At 36.4% G+C, this 23,166-nt stretch overlaps 1 protein-coding gene across 2 annotated transcripts; it reads right to left on the bottom strand.

The window, feature by feature from the left end:
• Positions 1-668: 668 nt before the first annotated feature.
• LOC139970920 (uncharacterized) lies at positions 669-22,648 on the bottom strand. Of its 2 annotated transcripts, none has more exons than XM_071976999.1 (24): positions 22,518-22,648; positions 21,396-21,513; positions 20,191-20,335; positions 19,932-20,067; positions 19,348-19,422; positions 18,691-18,785; positions 17,936-18,011; positions 17,218-17,544; positions 16,318-16,435; positions 15,862-15,903; positions 14,899-14,978; positions 14,223-14,303; positions 13,723-13,853; positions 12,950-13,283; positions 12,156-12,237; positions 11,893-11,987; positions 11,002-11,115; positions 10,414-10,504; positions 9,609-9,745; positions 7,497-7,686; positions 6,180-6,238; positions 5,651-5,773; positions 4,486-4,557; positions 669-4,330 (listed from the first exon to the last, which is right to left on the bottom strand). In XM_071976999.1, the coding sequence occupies exons 2-23, from the start codon at positions 21,505-21,507 to the stop codon at positions 4,498-4,500; spliced, it is 2,703 nt and encodes a 900-aa protein (XP_071833100.1). In that variant the 5' UTR covers positions 21,508-21,513; positions 22,518-22,648; the 3' UTR covers positions 669-4,330; positions 4,486-4,497. The 2 variants fall into 2 exon arrangements, with proteins under 2 accessions (XP_071833100.1, XP_071833094.1); XM_071976993.1 differs by lacking the exon at positions 669-4,330 and adding an exon at positions 4,383-4,450.
• Positions 22,649-23,166: the final 518 nt, after the last annotated feature.

Below are 23,166 nucleotides of genomic sequence, written 5' to 3'. Positions count from 1 at the left end.
ACTTGTTACCTCTGGCTGGATGAGGGGGGGGGGGGGGGGGTTGAGGATATGGGTATAGCCTGTATTGATAATTTATAAATCCCAATTGCTTTCAAATATAAGGGTACACTGAAATTTGAGATTATCCTGTGCACAATTTTACAAGCTATTTGCAGGAGTACTTGCAATTGGGATCAACTAGTTTAATTTTGGTTTCTCATCTTGGGACCGACAATTTCATGTTTGAGCTAAAGTAAGAGAGAATGCGAAGCTTTCCAGTGCAGCACATGATCAAGAGCTTCTGGTAAATTGACCGTTTCGTAAATTGATTGTTAAATGAATTGTTAAATACATCAAGAATTTCAAAAGCATTGCACCGTTATAAACAAACCTCGAAAATCATTTGGTTACACAAGATAATCAAATGATGGTCATTGGTCACTAATGCTTAGATTTCTAAAAGGATTTTATTGTCACCCTCAAAGCATTCTGAATGTTTGAGATATGAAAATGTGTAATTAAACCCTCCTATGTGTCTAGAAATAATATGGAAGTTCAGAGCCTCTTGTAGAGTACTTGAAACTGCTAGCGTTGTTGTTTAGTTCATATTTGGGGCCAATCCCGATGACCTGTTTAAGAGTCCTCATATGGCAGGCGATGATATGAGAGATACCACGAGAACAGCAAACCACTGTTTAAAAATTTATTTGAAACATTTTGACACTGGAATGACAAATATAAATAATTACATATACAAAAAATAATTCATAAATTTAAAGTTTGATATACTTGATGGAATATTTAGGGATAGATTCTAAAGTTTCTTACTTAAACCTTACATTTTTCCTACAAATTTAGTCGTGGGGGATTGTGGTGACTGTGTGTCCTCAAATGTTACTCTCTCTTCTACACATTCAAACAGCGCAGAAACCCTTTTATACAGGAAATTAACATAATTAACGAGGAGGAAAAGACAAAGGGAAGTTGGGTTCATTATTAAATACACAGGTCTTATGTTGATTTCCATTTCTTTAAGTTTTGAGTCTTTGCTAAAAAATGCCACTCTATGAAAAATAATCAATATTCACAATTCAAGGTGAAGATTTGAATATTAAGTAACACCGAATGTACATGCATGGCACAAATCGTGCCATGTTTCGCGTACTAACGAATGTTAAAAAATAAATACATCACGGTCCCAAATCATTTAACTGATTTGCAACTGAATGTTTGATCACAGATCATATCTTTATAAGCAGTCGCCTAGATTTAAGTTACAGAGAATAAATTATATTTGATTGCTGTAAGTTTAAAGGATGTAGAACAATAGATGTTTCAAAAACATTCGTCACTACTTAAAACTAAATAAATATGCATATATATATATATATATATGTATGCATATATATATATATATATGCATATATTATAAATAAATGTGCAAAATATAATATGCACATATGTATATATATATTTATATATATATGCATATAAATATATAAATATGCATATATATAATATATGCATATATAAATATGCATATAATATAAATAAATATGCAAACTATAATATGCATATTCAACAGTACGCGAAACAATGGACGAAATAAGACATTACAGGATTCCATAGCTGTTAATGACCATCTCTGATAACTTAAGTGATATTAATAAGTAGCACATTGTACATTAATATACTGTACATTAATTGTACATTAATATTCAGTACATTAACATCTCCTGCACCCCCAAAACATTAAAATGACATCAAAACGGGCTTGGTATTTCCTCATTTTCCTTGCACAGACTTCCGCATTTCCAGTTAGAATGGAGAGTGTCTTTTATTTATTTTCCACAACTAAGATAAATGACAAGAAACTTTACATCATTTGCAAAGAGTGGTCATTTTTGAAAAAATTGGTTACGGATATTAATGAATATAATTTATAAATGTAAAATAAGTAACTATTCTTATGAAATTTTTTGATAAAAGTCAAGGTTTGGAAATCAAGGTTTGAAAATCAAGGTGAACAATTCCTTCTCTGAGCAGAATAAATAACTTTTTATCCTATCTCTTCTAAGGTTGCATCAAGGTTTCACTGTCGTATAAATATAAAGGGGTGAAAAGATCAATAAAAACATCGATAACTTAAAAGTGTAGCTCAAGCTGAAAGAATGAAAGAAAAAATAAGGAACCTAGAAATTTGGAACCTATTAAATTTACCATTAAATTGATCCATTTACTGTGCCCTGCTGTGCATAGAAGGCCTACATATAGAAACAGCAGATATTTATAGCCAAGGCGCATTTTATGACATTGTAGGTACTCTATGAACTATCAATAAGATAAAAATAATTACTTTAGTCTTGTCTCTCTCACTATCAGTAATAACTTCTTACACCAGCTAACAGTCTGAGGGTGAGTATGGACCTCTGATTTACACTGCTATGAAGCAGAACTACCCCATCTAGCATTACTGGCATATTGGACCAGGAATCCATCTGAGCAAACAGGCTAGTTACTTTCTTGCAAAGAGCAATTTTCTGTTGGAATGTGATTTCAAGGGCCTCCTTTGAAAGCAAATTGGTATTTGTTAGGCTAGCTTTATTAAAAATCCTGATATCGTTCGAGGGAAGTCTATTGGATTGGCTCTTTACTTAGTTAATGAGGAATTTTACAATAGCTGGACCTTCCACCACTCCACTCATAGAATGCAACTAGCTAAATAATGACCATTTCCATTGTTATCACTGTCAACCTGATGTAACGATAACAACAATATCAAAGAAAACATTAATACGTTTGTAGAATGTTGTCAGTAACCAATGCTTACCAGTTTTCTTTTCTGGCTGTTGAATGGAACATCATTCTTTTACACAGCCATCCACACAATAACTTTGTTTATGTATATAAATTTACAATTATTATTTACTACAAAAATAGTTTAATTCATTTTGAAATCACATAATGCTAAAACTGAAATGGATACAATTAGCATATGTATTCATAAACTAACACTAAAAACAATGCCACTAAAATCACTTTCCTGGACAAATGCGAAAAAAAGAACACCTAGACTTTCGAAATTTAGTTTCTACTTTGCTAAAAGAGAGTTGAAATTTAAAATTATGGAAGAACATATATTTTAATACATTAATCAAAACATTATAAGAATAAATATCAAATACCAAATCCACAACTGAACCATATAACCCCCATATGATACACTGAAACCGCAGCTATCAGACCAAGTTACATGCAATATTTCGTTTTCACAAAGAAAAAATTTACAACCGTGCCAAAATATACAAACATTGAATCACTAATTTCAGTTTAATGTTTAGCAATGACAAATACTAAAAAAATATCTACCAACTTATGTTATCATTTAGCTAAACTAAAGATGTGTCTAAAATACATTGAAAGGGTCTATAAAACTTTTAAAAAAAAAGGGTAAAAACTAGTTAAAATTTATGGTACAAAAATGGTCACAGAATTATGAATACGATGCAAGTACATCCCTCTTAAACTGGAGAAATATTTGGCCAATTGGGACATGATATCTAGCAATTTTTGTGTTATGATTATAGTCTCTTCAAACAGTCTACCAGCCAGTAGAAAATGCAATGGTAATTGCTGTTCCATTACACCTACATTTATATAAATTTTGGTCAAGCATTATAACATGATATTTTATTGACATAGTGACATTGACGCAAAAAGGTGTAATTAATTACCAACTAGTCTAGCGTTTGCAGATATCAAAGAAACATCTTTTGATTTTCACAAGAGAAAAGAAAGATGATAAGAGTCAAACCTGGAGACATGACTTCTCTCTCACAAGCGGAAGAAAATGGAAGTCCGCAAAATCGTCATGATAATAAGTGAAAGACTAATTGAAAAATTTCTCTAGTTTCCCTGATCATGAATGAATCATTCTGAAATATTTTTGAAATGAGCAAGAAAATTGACTAAAATACACAAATTTCACATGTTCTTCCGAAAAAATTACTCCTAAAATTGTCATCATTGTCTTCCTTTAAATATCATATTCACTCAACCGACCCAAAATAGACTTATTTCGAGAGGAAATGCAGAGAGGATGGGTGAAAATGTAAAATGATAACCAGAGGAGTTCTACACAGGGCTGGGTTAGAATGTTACCTGGTGAACCAGAAATCATACTAAATTTCTGAAACTGCTAATGTGCTGTTTCATTAACCACACTCTGTCGTGATATCTTCTGTTATACATTACTCAGGGAAAGTCCAGGCTGTCTGGGAGGCAACCAGCAAACTTTCTGGCAGTTTGTAAAATACAGGGGCATCCATCCTCTCTGCGTGGGGGCCGTTAAAGGGGCATCCATCCTCTCTGTGTGGGGCCGTTAATGGTTCCAGACCTCAGTTAACCAGCAAACTTTCTGGCAGTTTGTAAAATACAGGGGCATCCATCCTCTCTGCGTGGGGGCCGTTAAAGGGGCATCCATCCTCTCTGTGTGGGGGCCGTTAATGGTTCCAGACCTCAGTTCTCCCCGCCCACCAGAGACACAAGTATCTTCTTGTAGTCACCAGAGGTGTCCCCCTGTGTACAAGAAAACAACATTTGATACAGTATCATAACATGGACAGTGCACAGGATGCATTAACATATCTAAAATAATACCAAGTTCATGAACACAGTTTTTTGACAAAGTTTTCAATTATGATGCTATTTCTTAACAGGAAATGTGCCAACCAATAACCACAACCCAGGATCCAAAAGTTGACGAAAAAAAGCTTAATGACAACTTTCGCATCTAGATAAACATATTTTCAATTCAGTGGAGTTTTCTATTTTTATCTAGCTTCCATCATAAAAGTTTTAATTTCATTATGAATTACAAATTTTGTATTCTGGTATGATACTATGATATATGAATCTGTCTGTGTTAACAACTAAATAGTTTGCCCTACAATTAATGCATGTGTTATATTACCTTGTGATATGATTCATTCATAGCAATAATGATATTATATTACATTTTAAAGTTATTAATGATTTTAACATTATTTTATGATTCATTATTAGTATATAAGTAAAATCAATTTTAAGCTTCATTACCATCATACTTTACAGACTTTTTTTTTAAAGTATTATGCATACTTTGTAAAAATTAAAAACTGAAACTGATCTTCCAATATAATAATTCTCCTTCAACTTTATACATTAACTAATAATGAAAAAAGGTACATTCGTGTGAAAAGAACTTGACGCAAAAGTTTCCTACTCTGAATATTTTTCATCGAAATGAACATTTTTGTTAGAAGTTGCAAAAATATCTGCAGACAGGAAAGGTTTGTGCCCTGATTGCATATGGATCCTTAGATACTGCATTTAAGAATTGTAACATTTTATTTTTAGTTTATAATAACTGGTTCTTGCTATTCATGGTAACATTTTCTTCTTTCTCTTGTTGAAAGCATATACATTGAATTCTAATGTTTGTAAAATGTTCTCTGTTGCTCAAAAAAAAGACATGAAATAAAATACTCATGTTAAAAAATATATATATATTTATAATAAAAAAAATTTAAAAAAAATAAAAAATCATTTTTGATATTATTCTGTGGTCAATAATAGTATACATTTTTATTATCGGTCCTCCGTCACAGCTGTTAAATATATTATTACTCACAGAGATTGCTTTCCCCAGAGTTTCCTTGTAGGCTGTCTGGTACTCTCCTTTAATGTTCTCCATGTCTACTTCACATCTTGATATCACAATACGCTTCAGTGTTTCATCGTCAGTACCGGCTCCCTGCAATGAAGAAATTCAAAAAATGCTCTTTCTATGTGCAGTAAAGCCTGGATTTATCACAGACAAAGGTTTAAATTCCAGATAAGAAAGGAAGTCCTGATCAATGAATTGTGTTATAACTGGCTACTTTTATTGTCTATGCAAAGCTAAATGTGTTTTACAATTAATGGAACTTACAACACAATAATCACATATCTTACAGTGATAGTATCAGTGGGATTGTAGAAAGTGTGCTGTAACAATAAACTTTTGTGATGAAAACAAACACATCAATTTTGTTTATATAATGAATTTTTCAAGTACTAGAAGAGTAGAGATAATCTGAAGTTATAGAGCCAAATGGAAATTATTCTTTTAAAAGCTTCCAACAGTAATGAAACAAAAGCAGATGAAAGAATATATTTACCTTCATTGTCTTATAGAGTTTGTCAGCAAAGAATTTATGCTTATTCATGACACACCTAACTGTAAAAGGATGAAAAGAATAAAAAATAAAAGATAAAATAGACATTTTTACATCATTCCAGGAGATGTTTGTTTTTCCTATAACTAATTGATAATCTCAGCTTGATAAGTGGCTGAGGGGATTAGACACAGAAAGAGGAAATTGACAAGGTCACAGGTCAAATTAACATACAATCCACTACGTTATATTAACACCAATATAGAGAACTATCAAAATTTCAATAATCTCTCTAAGACAATTTTTCAACTGAAACAGCTGGTAAAAGGAGACATTTTTGCAACACTGTCAGAATAACTTAAACAATTCTTAGTAACATTTCAGAATAACTTAAACAATTCTCTTTAAGTTTTAAAAAATGCTTTGTGGAAGACTTATCAACCATTACCTTTCTAGCAAAGACATATAGATAATTATCCTATTGTAATTACTGAATGATAATGTATGCATAAAGTTTCACAATCCTGAATCATCGTTCAGCAGGCATTCGTTACTAATTAATTATTACATTATTTGTTAGTCTTAGCAGATCTTCTGAAGAAGATGTCGGTTCTTATACAGCACGACCTAAAGCCCAACTATGCATTCAATTTCAACGGTCTAAACATACTTTTTCAGCATTATTGTGTAGAAAGTAGACACACAATCACAATGATATACTCTTTTAGCCAAATGTTTGGGCCAATTCACTGAGATCGAGCAATAGAAAGCATCAGACTAAAACTAAAGGTGTTCCCTTCTTTGTTACTGTTTTGGTGGAGATCAAAACCTTTATTGGACGCATGCTTTCATCTCGACCAATAATTAGACACATGCTTTCATCTCGACCATGAATTGGACACATGCTTTCATATCAACCATGAATTGGACACATGCTTTTATCTAGACCATTAATTGGACACATGCTTTCATTTCGTCCAATAATTGGACACATGCTTTCATCTCAACCATGAATTGGACGCATGCTTTCATATCGACCAATAATTGGACACATGCTTTTATCTAGACCATGAATTGGACACATGCTTTTATCTAGACCATGAATTGGACACATGCTTTCATCTCGACCATGAATTGGACACATGCTTTCATCTCGACCATGAATTGGACGCATGCTTTTATCTAGACCATTAATTGGACACATGCTTTTATCTAGACCATTACTTGGACACATGCTTTCATCTCGGCCTATAATTGGACACATGCTTTCATCTCGACCAGAACAGTAACAACCAGTCGGTTCTAGCAGATTCAACTCACCAACAGCTAGCATGGCATTCTTCAGGTCACCTGACATCTCCTTCTTGATGGCCTGTTCAATGCTGTGCTTGGATACGTTGCCATACTCTGCAAACGTCGCCCTCAGCTGGGCGTAACTTCTCGACATCAGAATGACATTGAATCTAGACTCATCAGTGCCCCAGCTGTCTTCACCTGCTTTGTACAAGGCCTGTATTGAAAAGAAGGTATATGAGATTAATATTATTGATATTGTCATTATTTAAAAAAATTAAGAAGACTATATATTCAGGGGCGTATCCAGGATTTTCCAATAGGGGGGGCGCCAGGCATGAATGATCGCCGTCCTGGGGGATGGGTCTAAGGGGAGGGGTGTACAATTTTTGCTTTCAAAGAAGGGCTGAAATGCAAAATGGTGTCATATGCATGGGCGGCTATCCGTACTTCCGAGTGGGGGGGGGGATATGACCTTGTTGACTATCTAAGCGTAGCGCCACCATGAGTTGGCGGGAAGCGTACAAGAAAATTTTGGGATTAACAAACCCTCTAGATGGCCGGAAACGGCACTTCCAGAGGTTTCCAAGCGGCATATACCCAACTTTAAAATAGGGATGTCATGTCCGAAATATCTCATAATCAGGATCCAAAATACTTTTTTTTAAATTTCGGGTGTTATTTTGGGAAAATTGCCCCTGTCAATCTTGTTTCAGGCGCAACGTTAGAATGTTCGAGAGCTCTGTTATATTATTCGATGAAGAAAATGGCCTCATGCAGGCTATTATAGGCCTATACACATGCAATACACAATTACACATAGTTACATTCCTAGGTACCGATTGCTAGGGCATCCAGGTAAAACGTGTATTAAGCATTACCCTGGTTACATGAGATTTTCAGCAGTTCGAGGGAACATGTACGTGTGTAGGCCTACTATAGGGCCTATATGAATACTATGAGGGTGCATATATGTACTATATCAATACCGTGGGCGCAATAATACATTTTGTTGTTATAGGGCCAATGAAGCCTAGAGTCAACTATTTTTGCTTTATAAAGACGCTTTATTTGAAAAGATCGCACTGCGTTTATGGTAGGCGAGAAATGAAGCTAAAAAAGAGCCGTACATTAACGAAGATGCATAAATGTAGGCATGAAAATATTCTTATCCCTGGCATTTGGTGGGGGGGGGGATATGGTGCATTACATCCCCTCCACCCATTTTCATGGGGGGATATATCCCCCCTCCACCCAGGATCGCCGCCCATGGCCATATGTGATCCATTTTTCGACCTTAATAATAAGCAACATTTCCAGTAAATATGGACACAAAATGCACAATTTAGTATGGCTGGCATGTCATTTAGTGTTTATAGTGATAATACAAACACAATTACCATCTATGTTTCCGAACTTCGCCAGAACCTTTTTTTGGCAAACAAAAAATAAAGCATACGGGAGGGGAGGGGGGGGGTTGAGCATCACCGACATCTCACATAAAGGTCGTCATCAATTTTTTTTTTTTTTTTTTTTTTGGCTAAACTTTTTTTTTTTTTGTGACGGCCAATAGGGGGGGCGCGCGCCTGTTGCGCCCCCCCTGGATACGCCCCTGATATTGCACTGAATTGCAATCTGCCTTAACACATAATGGTCACCCATCATTCTGCTGAGGTAAACTATTTCATAGCCACCCACCATCAAGGAATTTTGTCCAAAAAATGATATTTAACATCATAAATAATGTTTGAGTAAAATCTTGGAAGATATGATCAAATTGGTGACCAGCAAAAGAGAAAAAAGCTGCTTTTACTTAAACATTGCACTGTCCTTTTGTAGTTTGAATATATACAAGTTACTTCAACACTGTTACTAAAACACTGTCCTTTCCATAAAAAAACATAAATATAATTTTCTTTAGTTTTTAAATTTATTTTGCTCCAAACCATCAACAACAGTAAGAGAAAAAAAAAAGCTGCTTGTACTTAAACATTGCACTGTCCATTTGTAGTTTGAATATATACAAGTTTTTTAACTCTGTCACTAAAACACTGTCCTTTCCCCATTAAAAACATAAATATATTTTTCTCTAGTTTTTAAATTTATTTGGCTCCAAACCATCAACAACAGTGAACTTACTGCTGCATCTTCTTTGGCCTTGCCGGGGTCAACCTCATCATCCTCAGGTCTAGCGCCCTCTAAGACCGACACCAATAACCGCTGGAAGTGTCCAGAGGTATCCCCGCTGACATCATCTTCCAACTTCTTACCGTAAGCTGTATCGAGATACATAAACACAGTGAGAATGAAACAATACTTCCCTAATTCTGTATCGAGATACATAAACACATTGAGAATGAAATAATACTTCCTGATTCTGTATCAAGATACATAAACACATTGAAAATGAAACAATACTTCCTGATTCTGTATCAAAGTACATAAACACATTGAGAATGAAACAATACTTCCCTGATTCTGTATCAAAATACATAAACACATTGAGAAGGAAACAATACTTCGTGATTTGATATTGGAAAGCGACTGGAAATTCACGTTCTGGAGAAACTCAATCCTACTTTGGGAAATCTGGTTGACAGTTTGAACTGAGCAAACTATTCAAGCAAGAACTAAACAAACAAACATGAAGTCAGCAAAAAATTGTGCATATGGAGACCTTTGGTGAAGGATGACAGGATTCAGTGTAGGATGATAGGGAGAGAGGGACAGACAGAGGGGGAGGGAGAAGGGAGGGAGAAGGGAAGGGAGAGGGGGAGGGGAAAGGGAGAGGGAAATGGGGAGGGAAAGGGGGAGGAAGAGGGGAAGAGAGAGGGAGGTAGAGGAGGATGGAGAGGAAGAGAGGAAGGGGAGAGAGGGAAGGGAAGGAGGGAGGGAAGGAGGGAGGAGAGAGTATGAATTGAGGTTTCTTATTAAGTACCCTTACCTTGTTGATAGGCCTTCTTGATGGCTTTAATGGAGCTGTTTGTTCTGGTACATATAATCTCAATCAGAGTATCTTCATCCGTGCCCAGACCCTAGCAAAAAAGAAAACAAAACGAGTAACGATCGAAACATCAACAACCATGATATCATAAGACATACAAAAATTGGTAAGAAACAAAAATTTTGAGATTCCACTACAACTTCCCATGCCTATGCTGATATGTGAGATAACACATTGGTGGGTGTCATTGCTGATAACAGGACTACAAATCTAGGATAGTGGTCTTCCCAGATGAGATTATCGTTCTCATTTAAAAATTGGATACCTTTTGCATCTTCCAACAACCGAGCAGGGTTCACATAGTCCAAGATGCCTTTCCCTCCGACAATTTCAACAAAACTCTTGTCAATCTTCTGTGTTACTACTAAATTATCTGGATGTACCTTGGCTGCAATACTTTATACATTATTTGTTTCCATATTTAAGAGCATTTCAAAAGCATCCATCCACCCCTTAAAACATCGAGAGAAATAAAACTGGTAATATAACCATGATTATAAAGTACATTTTCTGACTGATTTGTCTTACCTTGATAGCTTTATGTAGCTGATAGGCATCATACATCTCTGGTGTCATTAGGAGGCCCTCTACCACATCCCACAATTTACCACTCAGCTCTCCCTTCAATTCCTTCACAAGGTCCTAATAACAAAACAGGGAAGAAAAAAATAAACTTTAAAATATTAGTCTTATCAGAAAATGAATCATAGAAAACTGACTGGGAGAAACTTACTAGGTTGTATCGATTGAAACTGTGTAGTGAACCCTGGTTTTCGGGTAATGCGAGGTACTGTGGTTTCTGACTGGCGCCCCCAGCAAAGAAATGGCTATATAGGGATCGCCATAAACTCAGGGTTGGGTGGCTCAGTTGGTAAGAGGGCTGGGCTTGTAAGCCAGAGTTGGTCACTGGTTTGAATCTCATTCTAGCCATAAATTTCTGTACTCTTCTCCAAAATTTTACAATATTCATTTACATTTATAATTATATATAAAAAGCTGAAATTCTCATGAAACCTGTTCTGTTACACTTTCTGGGTTTTCTCGACTGAAAGTGGGGCTTGATCCCTGGTTTCATGGTCATGCAAGATACGGTGACTTTCTCACCTCCAACTTGTAAAATTAGACAACTTGTTCAATGTCCACCATATGTAGCAACCTTGTCTTTTTTTACTATCACTTATATTAAACATCAAAGGTTAACCAAACTTAGTCAATTTCAAATCATAAATTATCTGAGGGATCACAAATCATGTTGGGGGAGGGGGAGGGGAGGGAGGGGGAGGGGAGGGAGGGGAGGGGAGGGAGGGTGAGGGGGAGGGGAGGGAGAAGATGCAGGGAAGGGGAAATTAATCAGAGTAAGAAAATTCCTCCAACATTTAAAATTCGACAACTTCTTCAATGTCCATCATATGTACCAACCTTGCCAAACATCTGCTTGAACTGTTTACTAATTTTCTGCCTCTGAAAGTTTGAACGTTGAGAGAGTACCTCGATAATCGCCTTTTCATCGGTACCTGATGGATAAAACAAAAAACAGGAATGTGAAACAAAATGTCGTTAGAGTAAGACCAAAATAACAAACGAACAAGTTTGTGATGGAATGACAATCGGAAAATACAAAATCTATAAATAAACTGTAAATATAACAAACCCATTTTTATGGTTTCATCTACGTTACTCACCGAATCCTTTCATGGCTTTCCTCAATTTTTCAGCATCGGCTTGAGCGTCTAAGTTTGAAGAAGGATAAACAGTTCCTTTGTCCTGTAGATAGGTACAATACATTGAGATGACATAATTTATCCATGGACTAGTAGCAGCAAAGGCATGTGTCGAACATGGTTTCAATTTAAACATGCCATAAAGGTGACTTTTGTGACTATCACTTATATTAAACATAAAAGATTCCCCAAAATTAGTCAATTGCAAATCACAAACTATCTGAAGGATCACAAAAAAATCATGTTGAGGGAGGGAAGGGGAGGGGGAGGGGCAGGGAGCGGGGAAGGGGATGTTGAGGTCTACATAAGTGATATAAAAATTGGAATTCATTTCAAAATTCAATGCTAATGGTTATTTTTTTCTTATGTTTGTTAATCGTCTGAAACGAAAGCTGCATATGCCATTTTTGAAAAAGATGAACTTAATTAAGGCCATATCAAGATTCCTACTGCACATCCGTATGTTTTAATAAGTTACTGGTCAGGGTGAAGTGATACAGACAAAAGGAAGTACCACTTGTACCTCGGTCAAAACTCTTTTGCATATTATGGGAGGGGAAGGGGAAGGGAGGGAGCAGTCTAAGGGAGCTTATACTGCTCAGTGGGTGTAAAACCAGTCTTTAAATGATGTTTTACAAGTAATTAATATGTTGCCTTCATAGGGTGTTATCTAAAACAACAGACTGCCACCCTTTACTGCTCTATGACCTAAATGGGGGCTAAACTTTTCTTTTAATAGCAAATATTCAACCTACTTTTGGCAGTTTTTCTTTATATTTTTTGGGCCGTGGTGAATCTTCTTCGCTCTCCTCTTCATCCTCCTCCTCTTCCTCTTCGCTCTCCTCTTTCTTCTTCTTCTTTCCTCTCTCTTTCTTGGAATGAGACATCTTGTCCAACATATCCTGGCCCATGCTTGAAGCAAACAGTGCCACTATGCTCTGGTAGCCGTTCTTCACTGCTAGGTCGTAGGGGGTCTCCCCTTTCGTGTTCTTAGCCTTGGGATTGGCGTTGTTCTCGAGTAAAAGTTCAATGACTTCTTGTCCGTCTGGTCCAAGAAGCACAGCCTCATGGAGGGCAGTGTTGCCTCGCCTGAAAACAAAAATATAATGGAAGTGTTGGGACTGTTTTATGGGAATACACATACAATGGAATTACATAATCTCATTGGCATTACCAATTTTTTTCAGGTCACTCTTTTTTCTACCTTTTAAACTTTTCAGATGCCAGAGGTGTGCTCTTTCATGCCAATTTTTCCTGGGGGGGAGGGGGATGGGGGAGCAGAAATCAATACTATAATCGTTAATCCAGTACAGACAACCAATGATAATTTGGGGTTACATTTCAAATAGCCATCCAGAGGTAACTAGTTCAATTTTTCTTTCTTTGGCAGCTCCATTAAAGATTACAACAGAGGAACAACAGAGGTACAACTAATCAAAGAGTACAAGAATTTCCTCGAGTCCCACCATCACCCCTAAATGAGATGCTTCAAAATTTCATCACGATTAAATGGTATATCGAACAATACCTTCCGGTCACTTTGGTACCAATCTTAGCTCCCTCCTCGAGTAGGGCCTCTACCGCATCCAGATGAATATTCATGGCTGCCACCATCAGCGCAGGGACGCCGTCCTTATTCTCTGCGTTTGGGTCTGCTCCCTGATGCAAAAAAAAAAAATATTCATAATTATTCATAACATAGATAGATGGATTTTACTATTTCAAAATTTATCGAAAAAACAAGTCAACATTTTGGATTGGCTCCCTGGATTAATGAATATACATTTGCTCATGAATAATCAATATATTATATGAATATTAACCATCGTATATATTTATACAACATTCAAACGATACCTAGAGCTGTGACATCGAGTACGTACGAACAAGGTCTACTGGAATTGTGTCTTAATTTGTCTGCTCTATATTACTGCAGAAACTTTCAAGAAAACAGTTATTCATGTAAATTTGTATTTTTCGCTGGCTAAATTCCCAAAATGTTAATTATCAAGAAATGAGAATACTGACCTCATCCAATAAATCCTGGATGGTATCTGGGTTACCCTCACCCTTTGGTCCGATCTCTCTGAAGAGTGCTTTGTCCTCCGGCTACAGAGAGGTCAATACAACAGATTATGAAATTAATATAATTATCAAATCAAACTCTGTCTTACAAATTTAAAGCATGTTTTACATTCCATTATAAACCAGCCCAAAACTTTTAAGACTTTCAAATCAAAATGCATACATGTATGTGCAAAAACAACAAAATAAAAGCAAAAAAACATTACAAAACAGAATATTTTTCAAAGCAAAGAATTATTCATACCATAATTCAAATGCCACATAGCTGGAAGTCAGTTTTTGATCAGTAAAATTTAAATTGAATTTTTACAGTGTTGTTTGCGACCAAGGGCACGACTTTACAACTTAACCCCCCACATCTATGTGTCCCCTGGGGGACTTCACATAGGATGCAGTCACAAACCGGCACACGCAACTATATTTACAAGTTACCTCCGCAAGTTCCCATTTATACACCTGGGTGAAGAGAGGCAATGGAGATAAAGTGCCTTGCCCAAGGACACAACGTAATGACGTGGCCAGGACTCGAACCTGTAATCCTTCGATCACGAGTCCACTGCCTTAACCACTTGACCACAAGAGCCCTGCCTACTTTATTATTGTCTTGTTTTTTACTTACTGTTAGTTTCTCCTCTTCTTTCTTCTTGGCAGCTAGCTTCTTGCTCAGTGGTTTCTTTTTCCTTCTTCCATAAACAGAGTCTGATATTAAATTGACAAAAAAAAGAAATAGTTCCATGTTAAAATTGAACATAAAATACCATTTGAACCGAAAAAAAAAAGTCAATTTTGTTTGGTACAAGCCTCCTATCGTACCCCAATAGGATGTAGATAAGGGGTATGAAACCTTACTTGGCTGTAATGAATTCATGAGTAAGTTGTTAAAATAATGTCAAAAATAAAGGTGAACAGAGAGATTTGGATTAACACAAAAAAGTCTTCTTTTTCATTGCAAATTTTTCCAGATCTAACTGGGTGTCACTTTTTTGAAAACCTAAACAAAGGATAATTATACAACTAACAAGCTGTGTGCATTATCTACGGAATGATGAAACACTCCATTACATTTGCTTGGCGAAATCTCCCTAAAATTTTCGTCTATACTGTACTGTCTTGTCCTGTTTCAGAGTACTCGTAGTGTCAGTACAAGCAGTATGAATATTCATGTTTCTATCAGATCAAGGTTAGGAACTGTTTGTACTATCAGTACAAGTGCTTTGAAGCATGATATGGAAGGACAGTATAGAGTGGTATTAGCATTAGCATCAGAGTAAGATTAGGAACTGTTCATACTGTCAGTACCAGTGCTTCCAAGCATGACATGCGAGGACAGTTTAGAGAGGTATAAAGCATTAGGAAATTGTCCCAACTGGCTGGACAAGATGCAGACTAGGTACTGTCTCCAGATGTACGGATCCGTTGAGCAGTGTTACATCATTCCTCCATCGAAACTACAACCAACTGTTTATACACTTGACATATGACATTTTGGGGTCTGAGAACCAATTCCATATCGGAGAAAGGAAATTCAATGGTAATATTTAGGACAAAGAAAGTAAATTGTTATTGTTTGAAATAAACTTACCAGCTTCACTTTCCTTTGCAGTTTGCTTCATCGATATTGCACCTGCGAGAAGGCGGACAAAATGTTAGAAAGTTAATGATGATGACGGTTAGATGAATAGGTCAGTATTTAAATGAGTGTGATTAAGGATATCGGTATGGTGGAATAAAGTTACAACAAACCCACCAAAATGAGGTGAAATAAGTGTCCAACAACATCCTTATGATGTGGCTAAGTTCATGCCACCTCATTGGTACCATTATGTAAGGTGGTTGTATCTATTATGCAACAGAGTATTCTGATGAAGCAGACCGGATTGTCCTTACTATAACTATATCATTAACTACTGTACTTATACACATAGCACAATACTGTACTTATACGCCATTTTCAAACATCAGGTGCATGGTACTCAAAATAATGCTCGTAGTGATATTTCAGATATATACTATAAGAAGACTGTTTGCAATAACCGACCTTGTCTAGCGACCGAGGCCCTGTTAGGTCTGACAGCCGGTGTGGTTTCAGCCTTTGATTCAAAGCTAAGAGTAATCGTGACATCCACGCCATCGTCTTCCACTGCGGCTGCTGTGATCTGTTGTCATGGGAACAAAATTAACAAAACTATCTTAATAGCAGAAAGAACGCAATCCATTTTGGTCGCAACGTTCTTGATATGGCACACTTCTACGATGCGGTACATGCAAGTTCCCCATGTCCTACCACTGTTGCCGAAAACTGTTATCATATGGAAGATGGATTATATATCCCAGAACCAAACATTGTACGACTAAAAAAGAGCTGTGAATGGTTTTAAAATTGCACCAAAAACATATGACAAATTGTAAGTAAATGTGTTATATGACACAATGCACGCATGCAATTATTCAAATATAAATTTAAAATAAAGGTATTTTACTTGAACTCTTAGTTCACTTTGTAAGATGAACAGCTTTTTTTTGACTACCTCTTTTCTCTGTTAAACTGGCTCTTCTATGAATAGAACAACCTTCAATGTCTGTGCATAAAATGTTGAAGTTAACCTACATTTTTCCAATTGTTCCAAATTTACTATACTCTAAAAAGTTTGGAGAAAAAAATGTTCATATTGAGTTACCAGACCTTAGAATACTTTTAATCTAAATTTATGAAATTTTCCTTCATTTTAATATGTTTGATCTGATTAGTATTTCTAGCTTATGTGATCTATATTTCTACTTCATCCGGACTATATTTCTACATTATCTGATATATATTACTATTTATCTGATCTATATTTCTACTTTATCTGATCTATATTCTACTTTTTCTGATCAATATTTCTAGAATGAAGTTCAGTCAATATTCTAGTTTTATAACATCCACCATTTTGCTCACCTTCCCCATTTTTGGAGCCCCGATCTCTGCCCTGAATTCTGAATCTTTCTGGGTGAAAGCCTCCAAGTGGGCAGACAGGTGAGCCAGCTGCCGTTTCCAATAACCCTTCCCGGGACTTGTGTCTGTCAGTTTGGGCTTTGGTGTGGTGGATGTGCTGGATTCCCGAAGCATCCGTACTTCTTCCACGTCCTTCTCCTTACGGGTGAGTTGCTCGTGAGTTGGGTAAAAGAGACCGACTGTTTGAGTACCGATGGTCTGGTTGAGGAAGGCCGGTAAGGGCACGTGTACTGCCCCCCATCCGTTCTGATCTCCGTAATTCCCGACGGGCTTGAAAACAAAAGCAAAACACAGAATTGATAGGCTTGAAAAAAAAACAACAGCACAATTGCCTTGTAGATGACACAATGTAGTAAAGGCTTGAAAGCTGTATGAACAGGGCTCGAAAGTAGAGCTAAATATAACAATAGCCTTGAAAGCAGAACAAAAATACAGAAAGCATGAAACTAAAACAAGAAACGTGCAGGCCTTGATGGCAAATTAGACATTTTTTATAGGAAGGAAGCAAAAATTATTCAAGCAGTGGCAATATAATTCTTTGTCCAAGCTGTGACACACAATTAGCCTAATTTTCAGGTGCATTTTCTTATAAAACGTTATTTCACTTGCATCAAAATGTAACCAAAGATATATATATGCATTAAGCATATACAAGGCTTACATTGACTGTTACCGGTGCAGGGGCTCTCTGGACTGGTGGCTGTTGAGGCATTGGCTTCCCCTCATGCATGTGATAGCTGACAGGGTAAAAAAAGAAAGTTTAAAACTCAGTAATACCATCCCTGTTAGATTGAATGTACAAGTTAAGTTTCTTATAGCTGGGCAAATACCTGCAAACTCATGTTTTCCACTTGAGTAAGTAGAATTTGGTGTTAACTGTTATAACATCTCATAACACTGATATAGATAATCCAGCTTTGTCACTTATTGTACTTTAGCGCTGCTGGGAGATAAATTAATTAAACTTTGACATATTAGGATTGGAAAACCTTGCTGAATTTCCTGCAGACATGTATAGGCAGTAATACTGTACAGGTAATTTATTACTATCATCAGCAGACAACCGAACATCCTGAATACATAAAGGTAGTTTCAAATAAAGAAAAGTCGGAACTCTTTTGCTCAATTTTGCTGGCTGTTTTTATGTGAGAGAGGGGGGGGGGGGGGAGGCTGGGGGATTCATCATCTCTTTGGTCATTTCATATATATATTTTTTTTGGCAACCCTTTTTTTCCTTTTATAATTCATTTTATTGTTGCCATGGTGAATTACTGCAGGAACATTTAATCTCCCACGAACCTTGTACCGTAGGTTTGCAAGGTGTCCTATTAAATCCTGTTGGATATATGTGTGTGACAATCATACTGATCTTGAAAGGGACATTTAAGTCAATTAATATTGGATTGAGTCACTCACTGAAAGAGATAGTCTGGAGATGTCTGCATACTCCTAACAGGCTGGGATCCCCAGGCTGAGTAAGGCATCGAGGGAACAGAGCTTCTCAAAGATGGCTGAACATGAAATGATATATATACAACAGTCAGGCGTTAACATTTATAACCTTTGTTTGACAATGCGCTTCGTATTCAGAGACTTTACACCTTGGAGGAGGTATATTGCACAACACAGGTCAAAAGGTCAAGCAGTAACAGGGCCAAACTTTCAGTCACAGGGTATTTAGTTGTATGATCCTAGCCACCATGGTGTACAGTATGTGCACAAATGTGTGTCTATGGGAACCTTCACTACCGTAATATCACAGACTGTTAAATAGCAGCTTATACTGCTCATATCATTTATACAAATCAATTGAAATGGGAAAGTTATGAAGTAGGAAGTCTCTAGAGATGATTTAATGGTTCTGTGGAATGCTAGCTAGTTGAGCTATTTTTGCAAAAAAGTTTCTTGAAACTGCCAAACTGGATAACTGCATGAATAACATACAAAGGAATATATGCAAGTTCTGTGACACAACAGTATTGTAAAACAATTCACAGCCCAATCAAATTGATAGAGTACGTTTAAATTGATTAAAAATTCCAGAGTTTGTTAGTGGAGAATTGTATGTCTTACATAAGTGCTAGCCAAAGCTAAGGCATTCGATGATCTTGTAGCATCGACGACATCCTCTACATCAGCAAAGGACCGCTGTATCAGAAATAAACAGAAGCTTATAGATTAGTTTAAAAAAATAAAATAAAATAAAAAGAATAATAAGAAATTACCAAATGTCAAATGTCAAATGCATCTCCGCTATACATGGTTCTACCTGCAGATAATATATGCCAAGTGAAATTGCAGGTCAGAGACCTACATAATTTTGAAGCGTTTAAAGGTTGAATAAATCTCTACTATATTAATACTTTTTAGAACACTGGAGTAATTTGACAGTGCATCATGGATGATGTGAAGTTAAATATCAATTTGAGCCAACCAAGGCATCCAGAAACTTTAAGATCATCTGACAGTGTTAGGGTAACCTGGATTAAACTTGCAAGTGAATGGGTGAGGAAAAATTCTTCATGGCATCTGCACCATATGTTTTTACTGTCTATACTATATGAAAGGCTACTCACAGAGGTTACAAGCTGAGATGCAAGCACTGCAAGAAGCAAGTAAATGTATAGGTAGGGATTAAGAAATGTAAACATGCTCACCCTAAGTGAACTTCTCGGCCGGCGCTCCTCCATAATGAAGCTTTGCTCGTCGTCATCACGTTCATCTGAAGCCTCTGGTTCTGCCCACTCCACCAGAAATGTCTTACTCACAACCATACTCTCCCTGCGTCCATCTCTATAGTATGAATGCCAAAAGGACAGACAGATATGAAAGGTAGAGGGCTAATAATGTAAGGAATTTTTTATTTTGTCAATATCTGTCATATATAGATAGATATAGATAGATTATATCTCCTACCTTGAAATGGCCATAGCTTTAATAGCCCTCTTGCCATCATTAAGTAAAAATGGTCCTTTGTACTTGATCGTTGTTTTGCTGTTTCTGACATATGGATTGGGTTTTTGACCGTTTGATGTGAAGTAAATGACAGCTCCTGGCGTCTCTGTTGGAAAAAATATGAAAATTTATGTAATTTATAAATGTTCTGAGTACAACCATGGTCCATATGTCCCATATAGGACAACAAAAAAGAATATTGGAAATATTTGGATCAAACAGCTTTCTAAATTCATTGAAGTTAAATTAGAAAAACTTGATTTCCCTTTCGATGTTACGTTCCAAGTGGCCAAATGGTACATGCAGAGTAGGCTGTCGTATACTCTGAATTTTGAATGGCAACCTTAAAAGTCATACTGACGGCAAGCTGGACTATTTGATTAAGCAGCTCGTAGGACAAATGCGAACTTTGGTAGACCTTCTAAGATTGCTGATATAATGAATTTAGCTGACCACTTCTCACTAATGAAAGTTATGAGTTTCAACCCATAAGTGCATAACTTAAAGGATGACCATAGGTACATTTTTGGCTTGATATGTCATATTCAAAGAAAAAAGAGAAGGCTATGGAGTGCCAGTAATGTTTCAAGAGCTAGTTTGTTTCAATGTCAAGATCTATGCTCAACTTTACAATATATTAGCCTCTGGAATGCCCCTTTAAGCCTAAGCTGATAATGATGTCAACGTCTCCTCTGTCCAAAAGGTTAGGCCATCAGGATAGGCAATTGGTTTGTCTGTCTTTCATTATGGTATGCATAACACAACTTTAATATTAATCTATTGTTTAGAAATTCTTGTAGCTCAACCAAAACATGTTCTGTTTGCTTCATAACAACAACAACAGAACACTGTTGGTTGACATTCAACACCATTTACTAATATTGAGTTTTGTGTTACACCTGAGAAACTGACATACTGGTCGTCTCTGTATTATACTTAGTAGTCCAGCTATTTCTATTGATGAGCCTCAGAGGGTTACTTTCAGAAGGTCATTTTGTGAGTATGAAAGAAGTAGTGAGATGGAATGCTATACAAACTGCACTATATACAACATATCTTTTAAACTAACTTTGTGGCAAAATTCATCCTTTACACTTGTGCAATGTTTTTAATTTGAGTCCCATGTCATTAATGCTTCATGAAATTCATTCAAGTTATAAGATTACCTGATTTGATCTCAACCAAGGTGTTGGTATCAATCTGATTGGATGTTGTCCCAGCTCTAGGAATCCGAAGTGGTAAAATAGACGGCGCTGAGACCGCACCAGCTGATGGCATTTTGTTCTTTGAAGGAAAGAGAGCAAACTGAATTCAAACTAAAAATTTTGATACATGCAATTCACTATATGACAGTGACGGAAGAACTAGGCCTATAGATATACACATTTTGCATAACATAAAGGGCTAGGCTATTTGGATGATAGCATTGATTTTGAGTTTATTAATATTAGCCAAGTGGGACCTCAGTATAGGCTTAAGATTTTCATAATAAAAATCAACAGTATGATTGTTCAATCAATTATTCCTATTAAAAGTATTATAATGAATATGCTGACTTTGCCTTGTTATTCACACTTTTTTCTACAACCTACAAATCCTGCGATTGCCACGGCTAAACTTATGCCATTTAAAATGTGGTAGGCCAGAGGTAGAACTTATAATACATTTATGCTACTGTAGGCCTATAGTACAGTAGGTGATTATGCTTAGCCTTCAGTTTATGCATGAGTATTTTTATTTAGTATTTTTAGTAAACATGGTAAGGTAACGCATACAGGCCTTTTTTGGCCTAAAGCTATACTAGTTAACGTAAGTGAAACTAGCCTAAGCCTAAAGACCGTTAAGAACGTTACTGTGTTAAACTAAAGCTGTCAAGTAAAAAGGAGGCTTCACGTCTGCCACCTTTATATTAATATAATACCTAGGCTACTGCACAACAGTCTACCGACTGTGCTGTATCAACGACACAAAGCTAAACAAACTGCAATCTTATGTTGGGGTATAAGATAGGCCTTAACATTGGTTATAGGCCTACCATGGCTACAGCCAATACCAAAGACAGCTACAGCCTATGGGAGGCCTCACAGCGTTAGCACATTACAGTAAGTTTTACCTGGAAGCCTAACGTTACACTAAAGCATGCCTAAGTAAGACTAATTTAGCATAGGCCTAGGCTATATCGAAAGCACTTTATTTCGGCGACTCCTCTTCTTCGGAATTGGTTCTAAAAAGAACTCTTTATATCACAATAATATTCAAGCAATATTTTTTTGTACGAAGAGTAGTACCTTCAGTGCGTCTTGTGTAATTTAGTAAGACTATATGAGGTTTAAATCTCGAGATAATGTGTTGAAGTGCGTTGCATAGGTAGGCTAAAGCGAACAGCAGAAGAATGTTCACTTCCAGGCTCGTTCGCAACGTATGAATTTAAATGGTTCAAATACAGTCTTGTTTCACGGGGAGACTTTGCGTTATTACTCTAGCATGTGAACGAGCCTGTGTTGCTACAACAAGCCATGCCTTAGCAACTCTACGGGAAATTCCCATTCAAAAATATCTCGATAGCCATACATTGTAATGGAGAAAATAATATATGTTGATATCTTCTGGAAATATAACTTAACTACAAAATGCGGAAACTCGATCGATTACATAAAACTCCAGCAATGAAAAAGCTAAATTTAAAGACGAAATGAGGGGATCAGCCAATATCTATTTCTAAGACGCGCGGGATGGAAGCTTGCATTGAAAAGCATTAAATCCAGTTCATCAGCCCCTATCTCACGCAATTCAACTTCAAAGCCATTGTTGTTACTTCTACTTATTTTTCTTATTCATTTTATGTCGCCATCGTTATTACTCTTACATGTGAACGAGCCTGTGTTGCTACAACAAGCCATGCTTTAGCACAAAAAAAAAGCCCGGATGTAAACTAAT

The sequence above is a fragment of the Apostichopus japonicus genome, chromosome 1 (assembly GCF_037975245.1).
Source record: "Apostichopus japonicus isolate 1M-3 chromosome 1, ASM3797524v1, whole genome shotgun sequence".
In the NCBI taxonomy this organism is placed as follows: Eukaryota; Metazoa; Echinodermata; class Holothuroidea; order Aspidochirotida; family Stichopodidae; genus Apostichopus; species Apostichopus japonicus.
Note: the sequence above shows the minus strand (reverse complement) of the source record. Positions and strands in the feature narration are given on the sequence as shown.